General features: G+C 54.5%; 2 protein-coding genes across 4 annotated transcripts; one reads left to right on the forward strand and one right to left on the reverse strand.

Moving 5' to 3' along the window:
* Positions 1-1643: 1643 nt before the first annotated feature.
* On the forward strand, positions 1644-2875 carry sox11b (SRY-box transcription factor 11b). The gene has a single exon (XM_086018765.1). The coding sequence runs from the start codon at positions 1869-1871 to the stop codon at positions 2619-2621; it is 753 nt and encodes a 250-aa protein (XP_085874891.1). The 5' UTR covers positions 1644-1868; the 3' UTR covers positions 2622-2875.
* kidins220b (kinase D-interacting substrate 220b) lies at positions 2861-14856 on the reverse strand. Of its 3 annotated transcripts, none has more exons than XM_086018763.1 (28): positions 14660-14856; positions 13844-14003; positions 13611-13709; positions 13257-13355; positions 13079-13177; positions 12870-12968; positions 12676-12774; positions 12389-12586; positions 11838-11936; positions 11662-11760; positions 11492-11590; positions 11232-11409; positions 10982-11146; positions 10715-10894; positions 10136-10301; positions 9898-10049; positions 9530-9819; positions 9300-9440; positions 8871-9194; positions 8288-8432; positions 8044-8206; positions 7792-7970; positions 7426-7655; positions 6507-6626; positions 6154-6291; positions 5977-6075; positions 5666-5902; positions 2861-5170 (listed from the first exon to the last, which is right to left on the reverse strand). In XM_086018763.1, exons 2-28 carry the CDS (start codon positions 13973-13975, stop codon positions 4118-4120), a joined length of 5082 nt encoding a protein of 1693 aa, XP_085874889.1. In that variant the 5' UTR covers positions 13976-14003; positions 14660-14856; the 3' UTR covers positions 2861-4117. The 3 variants fall into 3 exon arrangements, with proteins under 3 accessions (XP_085874889.1, XP_085874888.1, XP_085874890.1); XM_086018762.1 differs by having other exon boundaries at positions 12870-12971; XM_086018764.1 differs by lacking the exon at positions 6507-6626 and having other exon boundaries at positions 12870-12971.

Here is a 14856-nt window from a genome sequence, read left to right on the forward strand (position 1 = left end):
ATCGCATTAATGATTAATAACAACATATTTGAGCATGGATGCCCTCGGAATGGATGGCCGGTGCTGTCCATGTGTGCGCCCTTAGATGGCAATTATTCTCAAGTCTTGTACATTCAACACAGCACAGACAAAAGTGTTGTTAACAAGCCTGGCAAATTTGAAGTCAATTACATAAAATGAGGCTTCAAATTTGAAGTCAATTACATAAAATGAGGCTTCAAAATAGTCATTTAGCCATTCTTTGTGCTGTATGGGCACATGCGTTGAAGCCAAGCCTCACTCAACTGTCAATCAAGCGTCACTACTCCGATCTGGAAAAATGGATGCTAGTTCTTCTGGCGTCACATGATTCCATGTCAAAGCCAACAAAATATATCCGCTTAAAGCCTCTGCTGCCGGGGATTGCCCTGCGTTATCGCGGCGCTTTTCCACGCCGCAACGAGTGTCTCGCTCGTCCCCCTCACCAGCTGTGACAAGCTGGCGTTTTTTTCGCACACTTGACCCACTTTTCGTCGTCGGGGTCCATCAGACCAACTGAACGCCCCCACCCCCCGCCTCCTCCGCCATGTTAGGGGTATGACCCGCAAAGGTCACGTGCTTCCTCCACTTGTTGGGCCTGAAGAGCCAACGCATCACGTCATCGCGTCCCTTCGGCGTATCAGAAGCAGTCAAGCATCTCCAAGCATGCCCAAAAAAGTATGGCTGTGGGGCCACAATGATGATGATTGTGGCCCCTCCCCCCGACCCACGCTGAGCAAGACCAGAGCGTCGGGACGCCTCCTTTGTATTCCACAACCCAAACACAACAATGGAACCTCTTCAGGAGCAATGCAATCCGTCTGCCCTTTTATGACACTGCGACACTTGCACATTTGATTTTGCACATTTGAAAGTTGGCCCACAAGAAATCAAATCCCCAAAAGCTTGAAGGAGGGTAACAAGTCACATTTGGACTGCCTTAAAAGAAGTTAACTAAGCACTATTAAGGGTGCAAAATGAAAGAAATGCAAAAGTTTACGTTAACCTTGAACCTGCAGCACAGTCACAACGGCGGCGTGGTTTTGGTGCCCGGGTCGGAATAATTTCTGTGTGGAGTTGACAGGTTGTTTTACGCCATCCTCCAAAAGTATCTTAGCAGATGCAACGATTAATGAATTAATCAACAACTAACCTATGGTCACAGTAATTAACAACTATTGTGATAATCAAATTATTGGAGACCTTGTTTACCTTGAGAGTTGATTAGGATGAAATAAAAATAGATTTGACGAAAATGTATAAAAGATAAATATTGAAAGAAATTGGGCCTGGGCAACATGCATAAGAACAACTTTAAAAAACACAATTTAAAAAAACAATGTATTCTCTTCGCATTGGATTTAATGCGATAAACGCACCCTTGAACCAAATAATTTAGTTGAGACAGTGTAAGGAATCAAGAGCAAGCATTTGATAATGTTGACAGAGAACATTAGTGGTGTCATTTCAAATGACTAATTTGTCTTTCGATGACTTCGATTTGATTTGGATGCTGAAGGATGAAAGTGGCCGATAAGCTAGCTGAGCTCTGATTGGCTGCGAAAGCGACAAACGCGCGAAGACGAAAAATGACACAAAACTGAGCTACGATTGGCCGAGACGGCTAAAAGGCGGGTGGCCGTTCAGGAAGCCAGCCTGCGATTGGCCGAAGCTGGCGCTCACTACCGGTGTGTTCACAAGACGCCGGCCGGTTCGTGTGCGGCTACCTGCGACCCACAAGCTCCTCGCTCGCTCTGGCTGACGGCACAACCAAGCGGAACCGGGCAAGCAGGCTGACTAGCTGCTGCAAAAGCGAGAAAGTCAGGGGTGACTTACGGCGGGCGGCCACCATGGTTCCGCAGCGACACGGCGGCAAAGCTGCAGCGGCTGCTCACATCAAGCGGCCCATGAACGCCTTCATGGTTTGGTCCAAAATGGAGCGCAGGAAAATCATGCAGCAGTCGCCCGAAGTGCACAACGCCGAGATCTCCAAGCGGCTCGGGAAGCGATGGAAGTCTTTGGACAAGTCCGAGAAGGTTCCGTTCATACGGGAGGCCGAGCGGCTCCGCCTGCAGCACATGGCAGACCACCCCGGTTACAAGTACCGGCCCAAGAAGAAGAGCAAGGCGAGTTCATCGGCCGCCTGCAAGCAGCCGAACTCGAACACGACCCGGCGGGGCCGCTTCGTGCTCAAGTGGGACTTTAGCGACTCGGACGACGACGAAACCGCCGCAGAGCCGGATGAAGATTCGGTTCGGCACTTTTACACGCGCAAGACCAGCGGGACCTTCTCTCCAGACCCGTCGTCCTCCTCTCGGTCCAGCTCCAGCTCCAGCTCCAGCTCCAGCTCCAGCTCCAGCTCCAGCTCCGGGTCCAGTTCCTCGTGCTGCGGGGACGACCTGGACAGCGACCTGTTTTCTCTCAGCCGCGCCCCCTCGGAACCGGCAAACCTGAGCCTCTCTCTGGTGGACAAGGATTTGGACAAGGACCCGAGCGGAGCCGAGCGCGCCCGGAGGTCGCACTTCGAGTTCCCGGACCATTGCACGCCCGAACTGAGCCGGATGATAACCGGAGACTTCTCGGACCTTCTCTTCACCTTCTGAACCGGAAGGGACGAAAAAACAAGTGACATTTTTACCAAATTTCCCCCTTTTCACTCCGACTTGTACTTTTTATTTGCTTCATTTTGTAAAAAAAAAAAGAAAAAATTGTTTTTCATGCACGAGTTACAGTTTGACGTTAAAGTGCTGGAAGGTTTTTTGTTGGTCATGTGACTAAGTTTGATTGCTGCTCCTGTTTTGTTAAAAATGGAAGGAAACGCGTGACAAAAAAAAACAATAAATGGGATGTAACTCCATCTCGTTTTTATTCTTTAAATACGTCGCACGTTGCATGCACATCGTTTTCTATTTAACACGTCACGACATGCACACACGACATACGTCATCCTAACATGTGACGTCATTATATCGTTTAGTTATTGACATCGAAATACCACATCCACCAAGTCACATGCGGGGGGTGGGGGGGGGGGGGGTGCAGCGAAGGTGAAAGGAACACGAAATTGTCAATCACAAATATTTGTAAATCACCATTTTTCAGCACATGTTGACGTTTTTTGTTTTGTTTTGCAAGCAACATCTAAAGCAGCGGTCCCCAGACCCGGTTCACGTCAAGGGTCAGCTTGATGGCAAATGCACCTTGGGGTAATTTTTTGGCCTTGATTGGAATCTTTTTAATATGAATAATAGGGATGTCCCAGTTACACTTTTTGCACCCAAGTTCGAGTTGATTTTGATAAGAGTCCTGATCCGATAGCTCAGCAATGCATTATGAAAATAAAAAGCGCATCCAAATAGTCTCAATTATCTTTTTTGTTTTATAATTTGAAAAAGATACTTTAACCCCTGCCTGTCACACTTGAGTGACAAAATTGAAGTTAAGAAAAATGTGATCTTTGTCAGCGTGATCACATGGGAACACCAGCATTTGATGCTGATGCACGTGATTTACAAAATGAAACTTTTTTGAGACTCTGCTGTTCAATCAATCGATTTTGCTTCACTCTGGCCGTGGGGCACGGTACCGAACGGATCACGGACGGACGGACGGACGGGACCTTCCGGTGGTCGGGGACCGCTGAGCTCAACAACACCAATTTGGCATCACGACAAGTGAGTTGACAACTACAAACACACAAACAGCCACCACGAAAAATCTCCACAAAGTTCGGCCGGTAAATTTCAAATTGGAAACTCGCCATGGAAATGTGTGAGAATTGACAACAATTGAGGGTAATCGAGTGCAACGCTTTTGCATTCAAGCATCATTAGAAACGTTTGCTTTTGTCGTAAGCAGACTTGCATGCAAAGCAGAAGGCTCGCTCGCTCGCTCTAACAAAAGATTCTCTCACGGCAATTAGAATGCGTGTCAATCATTTTCGCTATTCCAGGTCAGGCCCGGTTCCCCGATCCCCTTATTATGAGATTTTTTTTTTTTTTTTTTTTAATTCCCTCTTTCTTCCCAGGGAGGGTTTCCAACTTTGAACATTTCCAGAATTTTCCAAGGTGAATCAGAAGTGACTTGTGCTCGCGACGAGTCACAGGATGCTCTCGCGCTCCTCTCCGAAGGCGACGGCGTCAGCGGTCATGGTGCAGACCTCGGGAGGGTCTCCCGGCTTCAGGCCCCTCTTCAGGTGGACCACGCGCACGTTTTCGTTGTCGGGGCCGGGCCGGGTGGCGCCGGCGGTGGACGCGGGCGGGACGATGGCGTCGCCGGCGGGGGGCGTCTGGTCGGGCTGCTCGGCCCGCTGGGCGTTGTTGGTGTTGTTGTTGTTGAGCGTGACGGTGCGTGCGGCCGTGCGGTTCAGGTTCCAGGTCTGGGAGGCGGGCCAGGCCTCCTCGGGGCTGCAGATGGACATGCGGCTTTCGGCGGCGGGGCCCGGCTCGCGGGCGCCGCCTTCCTCGTTCAGCTGGATCAAGTCGGCGCGTTCCGCCTGCGACAGGTCGGCCTCCTCGTCCTGCAGCGAGTGGTTGGGCGAGCTCTCGTTGGAGCGCACGCCCGAGTCGGACGAGTCTTTCTTGTCCAAGGTGGCGTCCGACAGGTAGTCCTTCCCCTTCAGGGCCAGGGAGCAGCCGCCCGCTTTGGCGTCCGCCGCCTTGCCGTCTCTCAGCAGCAGCGCGTCCGACTCCTCAGACTCGTCGTCGTCGCTGGTTAGCTTCTGGTAGCGCGGGCCGCCCGCCTTGGCGCCCGGGAAAAGGCCGCCTCTGTCCGCCGAGCTCTTGCGGACCGGCAGGGACTTGGATGACCCGTGGTCTCCCTTCTCGTCTTCTTCCGTGATGGGATCCAGCGCCTCGCCGCCATCGGCGCTGTCGGCCGCTGCTTTGCCGCTGCCCCTCTTGCTCACCAAGGCCTTGCGTCCGTCTTGCTCCGCGCCGTCCTTGCCGCCCTGGTCCGGCGTCATGAAGTGTCCCGGTTGAGGCTGCACCGGTCTATCGCCGCCGCCCGCACCCTCCAACTGGGCCATCTGAGCGATGTACTCCTGGTAAGCGCATCGGTACTCGGCCTGCTGCTTATCCGTCAGTTTGCCGATGTCGTTGCTGGATTCCTGCGAGTTGAGGCTGGTGATGCTGCCGGCTCGCTGGTGGGCGCCCTGGAACAAACAAACACAAAGCGGCGCCGTCACCTTGACAGGAAGATGCGTCTCGACTCATTTTGGCAGCAATTTTATTCAAGTGATACTTTCTTTTTTTTTTTTAAATTCATCGGTTATCGGTAGGGGTGTAACGATTAAGCCCGGTTCGATTTTCAGTTCCCGATTTTCGATTCAATTTTCAAAAAAAATTGCTACCATGCTTGTCTCTGTGCACTAGTGTGGTTCTGCAGCCGTCCACAAGCGCAACGATGTTTGGCGCAAAAGCATCATTTGAGCTACACGCTAAAATGTGCTATGCATCTGGAATGAAAAAGCTCTTCAAGACATCATTTTCTAGATGAAATCGAATCGATTAATTGGGGCCAATCAATTTTAAATTGATTTTCAATGAATCGTCACATCCCTAGTTATCGGAACATTTTTCTGACAAACATCAGCATCGGCCTCCTAAAAACCGGCCGGGCCCGATAAATGATTTCTGAGTTCCCTGACCATCCATTGTGCGCCGGCGTGTCTGTGCGGCTGCTGCTCGTCCAGGCCGATCGTGCTGAGGTCGTCGAAGCTCAGAGTGAAGCTGTACATCGGGGAGACGTCGCTGGGGGCGTGGCCGGCGCGGGTCGCCGCCGCCCGCCGGCCCGTCTCCGGCGGACCGCCCGCGCCGCCGCCGCCTTGCTCACTGGCGGCCTCCTCGTACAGCACCTGACTCTCCAGCTGACGCAGGTCCAGCACCTGCGAGGACCGGAAGCGAAGTCAGCGCGCGGCGGGACCCCATCGCGTGCCGCGCGTTGGGGCGCCGCGCTCACGCTGGCTCGGAAGAGCTGCCAGTCTCCGAAGTTCATGTTCATCTCCTTCTTCAGTTCGTCCACGTTGCACTGCGACAGGACTCGGCCGTTCACGTTGGCCTAAAGAGCGACAGCGCGGCGAAAAATCGTCATCAGAATCGGCGAGACGGTCGGACCGCCACGGCGTGCGGCGCTCACCTTCCTGACGGTCGCCGTGTAGGCGGCCAACATGCTCTGGTCGATGCCCTGGATCTGTCCGACGTGCTCGCACACGCCATCTGTCGTCATGGCGCTCAGGAGGGTGGGCGTGGTCCCCGAAGCCACGGAGGCGGAGCCCTGCGACACAAATCCGACAGCAGCCGTGTTTGATTGGTGATGGATTTGCTTTGGCTACACTAGCGCTCGACATCATCATCATCATCCTCAAAAGTCAATCGGGCGTCCGCGTGTGTCCGTCGAGGGTTGCAACCCGTCGGACGTGATGTTGTGGGACGGACAAATGTTGCCGACGCGGGATGGGACTCAAGTGTGGCTGACGTGGTGCTACTTACACTTGCGGGGGCGTCGCGGCGGGCCGCGCTCTTAACGAGCATGCGAGGAAGGAGGTGTGATGGGTAGGCCGCCAGCAGGGGGCGTGGCGGATGGTGAAGATGGTGGTGGGGGAAATATGGCTGAGACACAAAGAAAATCAACACAACGCAAATCAAACATGAACGTGACAAAGGATGGATGCGAAGTGGCTGTGTGATGGCTGACGTATAGGGAGGGACTTGGATACTTCCAAAAAAGTCCACCGGGAGTCCTTTTGAAGTCATTAGGGAGGAGCGAATGAGTCGTCTGCATCATTCCCAACTCCTTCACAGCCAGACGTTTTCAGACTCACTTTTACCCTAACGTAAATTTGAAAAAAGTAGAAATGAATTCCTGGGATTGAATGGCTGGACTGTGAAAAGTAAATTCGTCAATGGCAGTGAATGATTTCATCACTAGATTATGAATCTAGTTAATTAGTTAATCTAGTGATGAATCTAGTTAATTAGTTGATCTAGTGATTAACTAGATTAATAATCTTATTAACTCATTCACTGCCATTGACAAATGTACTTTTCACAGTCCAGCCATTCAATCCCAGGAATTCGTTTCTACTTTTTTTCAAACATTAGGGTAAAATAGGGTCAGAAAATGTCTGGTAGTGAATGAGTTTAGAGATTTTTAAATATGTAGTAGGACATTTGATTCACGATAAATCTACCCGAAGAGAAGACGCGTTTTCGGGGTTGCTCGCAAGTTTTTATAGTGGGGGCGGGGCAACTCATGCCCCTCAAGTGCGTCACTAGGCCACGTTCGACGATAGCCACACCCTCTGAAAGTCAGGAAAAGTAAAAAGGAGGAAAAGTAGAAAACGCCAAAGATCGCAATATCGATATTCTTCTTCAAAAAAAGATATGGCGGACGGTGCGTGAGACTGACCCTGTTGTAGAAGGGGTGCTGGGGTCCGGCCATGCCGCTGTAGTAGCTGCTGTGAGGCGGCGGCGGCACCGCGGCCCCCGCCGGCGGGTTGAACGGCCCGCTGAAGGAGGCGGATGGCGAGCACGCCGACGACACCTGACTGTACATGGAGGTGGGGCGGGGCTGGACCTCCTGCAGGGTCGGGTAGCCCACGGCGCCCAGGTTCATCTGCTCGCGGGCCGCCCGCACGTCTGGCGGCAGACGAGGAAGTGAAGGAAGAAAAAAAAAGTCAAAAGACAAGACAAGCATGTGGAGAAGGAAGTCAGTGAAGGATGCGGGGAAGGAATAATAGCGGAAGAATATGCGGATGAGGCGGCGTGAAGGTACCGGCGATGATTTCCCGCAGTTTGGGGTCGAGGTTGACGGTGCAGGGCAGGAAGGTGCGAATGTCCCTGGCGGTCAGGACGGGCGTCCGCGAGGACAGAAACACTTCGAAGGCGCGCACGTCCCCGTCGATCTCCAGCAGCGGCTCCACGTCTTTGGTGGTGGGGATGTTCCTCAGCACCCTGAGCGAGAGAACAGTCGGTCAGCCCGGGCGTGCCAACGGGCGCCGACCGCCCCCCCCCCGCGGGCACTCACCTCTCGTAAATGTTCTTCAGCGTGGCCTGGTCGGGAACGCCGTCGCTCTCCTCCAGGAAGAGGATGAGCCAGGACGTCCTGTAGGGCCACTGCTCGGTCAGGTTGATCCACGAGGCCAGCCGGTCCCAGTTGAAGGCGATCTGATTGGCTCGCAGCAGACGACCTGCGCGCGGTAAAAAACAGATCCCGTTGGCCGCCGGCGCCTTGCGGAGCGCGCGGACGCCGCGAGCGGCCCGCCGCTGACCGGTGACGGAGACGATGTTGAGGAGTCTCCTCATGCTCTGAGGGCTGATGTCCGTGAACCAGTCTTCGGCCACCATCAGCTTGGTCAAGTCGAACGACATCTGGCGAGTCACCGAGCGCTGGACTTGCCGCCGCCGGTACGTGTCCTGCGCACGCGACAACGGGCAGCGAGCGTTGACATTTTCCCCGCGTGCACTTTTGATTCCATTTCTACGGATGTCACGATTCGTTCAAGCCCCGATTCGATTCGCTTTTCCTTTTTTCAGTTCCCCATTTCAATTCGATTGGATCAAAATGACTCGTAAAACCCAAAAGATGTTTGTACTTTAACATCTTGTTACAAACGGTAACGTTTTGTAACTGTATAAAAAAAATGGAAAATCAACTCATCGTTTTGACTGTTAAATTACCTTTTTTTTTTTTAATCAGTGTTTAGTTAGTGCCAGAGCTAGTCTACAATAGATGTGACTATCATTACAAGTCAAAATGTCAGCATCGATGATTTTATTTTTGACATCGATTTTCGATGAATCGTTCCATCCCTACTTTTCTCTCTTTGCTGGCTTTGCTGGTAGTAACCTCACCCGGCGGCTGAGGGTGCTCTTGCTGCCGAACTTGGTGAGTTCTCCCAAGCTGTGCTGCGACAACTTCCTGTCCAGCTCCTCGTGCCATCCCGCGCCCTCGGCGTCGCCGTTGGCGGGCGCGCCGGCGCCGCCCATCTTCCTGGCGCCGGACAGGCCTCTGCTGTTGAGGAAGACGGGCAGGTGGACGATGTTCCTCATGTAGTCGTGTCCGTTGACAAAGTCCCGCAGGACGCTGTTGAGGTTCTGGTTGATGGCCTTGATGATGATGTGCGGGTCGCTGGCGAAGATGGAGATGAAGGGACCTTTGGAAAACAGGACTCGCACCTGCAGGGCCACGGACACGGTTTCGCGGGACTCAGGAAAAGTCTCTCTCTCTCTGCGTCTCGCCCGGCTTACCCGATCGAGTTCGACGCATGGAAAAAATCTCACCGTGTCCAGCATCTGCAGAACTTTGTCCTGCTCGCACGAGTCCAAGCTGTCGATGACCACCGCCAACCTGGTCTGGTGCTGGGTGAAGCCGTCGATGGTCTTGGCCATCTTGGCCATCAGCTCCACTTCGCTCTTCAGAACCTGAAAGACGCAGGCCGGCCCGCTTCAGCCGATGTTGAAAAGACACGGCGCCGCGCAACTTTAAAGGCGAACTCGCGAGCCCTGCCGACCTTCATGAAGCCTTCGCTCTTGAGCTTGTGCATCTTGTTGGCGGCGCCGTGCAGCCGCTTCCTCTGCGAGTTGAGCACCGAGTCGGAGACCCGCCACCACGTGCGGCAGTTGAGCAGGACGGCCACGCCCACCACGCCGCCCAGCGCCATCAGCACGCCGTTGACCGTCCGGTTGTCGCCGCCCACCCGGAAGACGGCCATCAGCGCCGCGCCGCTCACCAGGCAGCCCGTCACCAGCGCGTAGAGCACGAAGGACGGCAGGCAGCACGTCTTCTTCCACTTGCTCTTCCCTGCAAGCGCACCAACTCGGGGGATGGCCTTTTTCGGAGGGCGCGCGCGCACGCACGCACGCACACGCGCGTGTGTACCTTGCGACTCGTCCGTCTTGAACACCCTGAAGAGGCGAGTGGCCAGGAAGCCAAACTCCCTCTCGCACGCGTCAGACAGAGTGGCGATCATTTCGGCCATCGAGGTCTCGCCGCCGACGCTTGACAGTCGATTGTAATCGGTGAACAGAAACCTGCGGGGTTGGCATGACATCACGAATTACCCGCCCGTGACGTCGTGGCATCGCCGGACACTTCGCCGCGGCCCCGTGCAGGTCACCTCACGGGCAGCGCTCGGGCGCTCTGCTCCGGGAGCTCCGGCGGGTTGACGAACATGAGCTGGAGGAGGAGCTCCAAGTAGCCCACGTGGCGGGCCAGCCGGTTGCTGAGGAGCCACGCCCAGTTCCAGTTGTCGCCCTCGCGCCGGCCCCCGAAGTACACCACCACTGCGGACGGCAAGGAAGGACTAGTGGGGCCGCCAAAAATGTTGGTAATAATCGAAATCGCGATGATTCACGTGATCATATCGTCGCTGCGCTGTGAAAAACATTTCTCTCCGATTGCGGAACCTTTTTGAAATGTTCACTTGACATGACAAATAATGACAAGATTACAAAACAAGATTTGTTTGTTTGTCTGAAGACAAATACATTTCTTTACTGATGTAAGTTTATAACATTTGTTATGCTAACATTTGCCAAATGTATGGTTTCCTTGTGCGTAAACAAACATCGCGCCGTTTTTACGATGGTGCCGATTTTTGCGATCGTGGAGTGGAATAATCCGAACTGGAATTGAATTTCCACGAATCGCACGTCGCTACGGACCGGATGGGGCCGAGCAGCTCCGCGGCGCTCACCGAAGAAGACGTAGATCAGCGCCAGCAGGCTGAGCGAGACGGCCGCGGCCAGCTTGGGGTCCAAAGCGAAGCCCAGCGCCAGCGCCACGGTGCCGCACAGGAGGAGCGACAGGAGGGCCGCCAGCCACGAGAAACCCAACAGCGGCTCCATCTGCTGCCCCGCGAACGTCTTCATCTCATCTGACCGCAACGCACAACCCGTGTCCTCACGGGGCCTCCGTGCGCGCCGGTGCGTGTGCGTGCGTGCGTGCGTGCGCGCGCGCTCACCTTCGAGCTTCTTGAGCAGGAAGGACTTTCCGCTGCCCCACTGCGCGTAGAGGCCCACGCAGATGGGGGGCTGCATGGTGGGCTCGCTCAGGATGTCGGCGAGGGCCGAGCTGTACAGGTCGTAGCCCAGCATGTCGCCGTCTGACTCGGTGGGCGACAGGTGACCTGCGGGAGGGAGCGGGAGCCAGTGAGCGGGCTGCGGGGCCCGGCGGGGCCCGGCGGGGCCCGGCGGGGCCCGGCGGCCACGTACGGGCGCCGAAGATCTGCGTGAGGATGCTCTTCTGGTGGCTGCAGTCGATGTTGTACGGCGTCTCGCCCGCCTTGTTGGGCCGGTAGAGCAGGCGGCCGTCTTTGGGGTTCCTCAGGAGCAGCTCGGCCAGGCGGCGGCTGCGCCCCCGGATGGCGATGTGCAGGGGCGTGTCTCCTCTCTTCCGGACGAGAGCGCCGGTGGTCAGATCCATGGCAAAGGGAAAAGGGAGCGGCGATCGAGGTGAGGAGGAACGGGCAAACCTTGTCGACGGCGGACACCTTGGCCCCTTTGTCCAGCAGCAGCTCCACGATCTCGATGCTCCTCATCTTGGTGGCTTTGATCAGAGGCGTCTCGCCGTCCTGCAACGGGAGGCGTGGCCGTGACCTGCTGGCGGCGCGCGGCGGCGGCGCGCGGCGCCGGCGCGGCTCACCTTGGTGCACGTCTCCGTGTCGGGGTTGCACTGCAGGATGTCGCGCACCATCGAGGAGTTGCCTTTCTCCACCGCCCAGTACAGCGCCGTCTTACTCTCCTGGACGCATCGCCATCGTCATCATCGTCAACATCATCACCAGCAATCGGCTGCTCGTCTCTATTAAGGCTACGCACCTGCCCCCGGATGTCGATGTCGGCGTACTTGTGCAGCAGAGCTCGGACGATCTCCACGTGGCCCCCCCTCACCGCTCCGATCAGCACCGTGTCGCCGCTCTGCACGCATCCGAAAACAAATGCTGCTAGAACACATTTAGACGGACAATACTCACAGCATAGGTTCTTTATCCTCTGCGAAGATCAACACTGTAAACTTGTGCAAATATTGTCATTATCCTTGCGCAGTCTGTTTTGATCATTTTATCGGTGATGAATTTGTCTGTCTTTTTAAGTTCGTTGTTGTGTACCCCAATTTTGGTATGTTTTGTTTGTTTATGTTCTGGACTACAGAGGTGTGCACATCAGAATGAGCGGCACTATGTCCACTCAACCGAAGCAAAAAGGGCGACAAAAACTGTTACTTTTTTTTTTTTTTTTTTTTTTTACATCCTATTGTGTCATTGTTGTTTGTATATTATAAAGTGTTATCTTTCTTATTAAAGGATGCATCACAACTTTTTTTTGTTTCGTTTTTTGGGGGGCGTGATTATTTCATGCGATTGCCTCACCCGGTCGGGAATGTTGACGTAGGTGCCGGCGTCGAGGAGGTCCTGCACGATCTCGGTGTAGCCTTCCTTGGCGGCGATCATCAGCGCCGTGTTGCCGTCTTTGTCCGTCATGTTGACGTTGGGGTTGCGCTTGAGCAGCTCCTTCACCACGTCCGTGAAGCCGCCCTTCACCGCCACGATCAGCGCCGTCATGGAGTTCTGCCGGCGAGGCGGGGCGGGGCGTCAGTCGGGCGGGCGGGCGGGCGCGCGCCACCACACCGACGCTGCCGGCGGCCACCAATGCTTACCGCCCCGTCCTGGTCGACGTCGGCGCCGTTCTCCAGCAAATGTGTGACGCACTGGAAATGGCCTTTCCTCGCCGCCCAGATCAGAGACGTCGTCCCGTACTAACACGCACGCACGCACGCACTCGGAACGTGAGCGCTACATGAAAGCGCTTCCAAGCGAGTGACAAGCGAGTGTGTTGGTTGTGTGATGTCACCTTATCCGAGCAGTTGACTTTGGCTCCGCCGTCCAGCAAGAGCTTAACGACGTCGGCGTGACCTCGCCCGGAAGCCCAAATGATGGGGTACACGCTGTACTGCTGGGGGGCGGGGGTAGGGGTGGGGGGGGGCAATACCACATCATTCCATCAGCCCATACTCACTTGTTTGCACAACTGCGCCCCCTGCTGGTACGTGCGCGTGCTACCTGTCCCGTGGTATTGGGGTTGGCGCCGTTCTCAAGCAGCACCTTGGTGACCTCCACGCGACCTTTATACGAGGCCCACATGAGCGCTGTCCATCCTCCCTGACACACACACACACGCCACACTCAGATGACATCACGCTGCCGCCCGACCGGCTGACGAGACGGACGGGAAGCGCACCACGTCGCGATGCTCGATGTAGGCGCTGTTCTCCAGGAGCTCCTTCACGACCTCCACGTGACCTTCCTTGGCAGCTGAGATCAGTGCCGACCAGCAGTCCTGATGACACGCGCGCGCGCGCGTTGCGCAGTTATCGAGTATATACGAGCAACGCAGCCACAGAGATATAAAAAGATAAAACACACACAAGTGCACACATTCACACAAACACGCACACATGGCAAAAAAACAACAACACACAAGTCATACAGATGCATGATTATCATGCCATCATCATCACTTATGCTGTTGCTTGGCAACAGCACTGCTCCCCAACCCGGCGCCCCTCCCTGGCAGTCCGTCTGTTTTGCTCACCACGTCGTCCAGGTTGACGTTGGCTCCTCGCCGGATGAGCTCCTGCACGATCTCCAGGCTGCCCTGCTCGGCGGCCAGCATCAGCGGTGTCTGCCCGTTCTGACCGCCACAAAACAGACACTTGGAACCTGAATAGTTCCTCAAATGTACACTAAATTCGGGAGACGGGAATGACGACTGATTCCGAACGCAGTCATTCATCATTCCGCAAGCGAGCTAGCTTCAGCACGTACGTCGCTGCGTCCGTCCACTTCCTTGAAGCGGTCCAGGTGGTCTCGCAGCGCCGTCAGGTTCTCCTCCTCCACGTGGCCGAACAACTTCTGGATGGCCAGCGTGGTCATCTTGATGGAAGTAGTGGTGTCCATCTTGGCTGTTTGTCACAGAGCGCAGCCCCTACACACACACACACATTACAAGCTGTCACTGCGCCCCCTGCAGGCACATCCCACACACGCGCTCACCGGGCGAGTTGGGGATGATGCCATCATGCACCTGTCGCTGCAGCACTTTTTTTTTTTTTTTTCAATCAAGTAATAAATACATATAAAAGGGGTAAGACTGCGAAAGGAATGCGTAAATGAAAAAGGTTTTGCACCTTCAAGTGACGCCCACATGTTGAATTTGAAATCGTGACTGACGTGTTGTTACCACGGCAACACGCGGCCGGGAGCCATCACGCAAACATCTTGTTACGTAAAATGATATTTATGGTAATGTTAATAATAGAATAATTATTATGAAGTCGACGATAAAATTCGCTCGATAATTTCTTTGCAACTCGAAACTCAAGTGAATTTGGCATTTTTGCTGCTATGACGCCCATGGAAGCGTTGAAACGTCGTCGCAATAATAACCTTCGAGCGCTCCGTGACATTGAAAAGGGGTGACATTGCGCTTAAACGAAGCGGGAAACAAAGAGGCGAAGGTACTTCAAATTCTTGCCGTTAGAACACATTTTTCGATTCCGTGGAGGGGTTTTAACCGGCCAATTGTCAATCAAACGTTTCAAGGATGCTTGAGGCCGTTCGAAGGCGACAACAAACGTTTACCGGGAGAATCACGTCGTTAGGGTCCAGGTGGTCTTGGTGTTGGCTCTGGCGGGCGGTCCTGCGGGTTTGTGTCGGAGTGTTTCAGTGTGTTTGTGTCGGATGTCCCCCGAGGTTCATCTCATTCTTCATCCCAAACAACAGCCGCAGCAGCCATCTTGATCAAGACAAGCCCGCTACACGGCAATCTACGGCAATGA

The sequence above is a fragment of the Filicampus tigris genome, chromosome 20 (genome assembly GCF_054856515.1).
Source record: "Filicampus tigris isolate MCC_2025a chromosome 20, RoL_Ftig_1.0, whole genome shotgun sequence".
Classification (NCBI taxonomy): Eukaryota; Metazoa; Chordata; class Actinopteri; order Syngnathiformes; family Syngnathidae; genus Filicampus; species Filicampus tigris.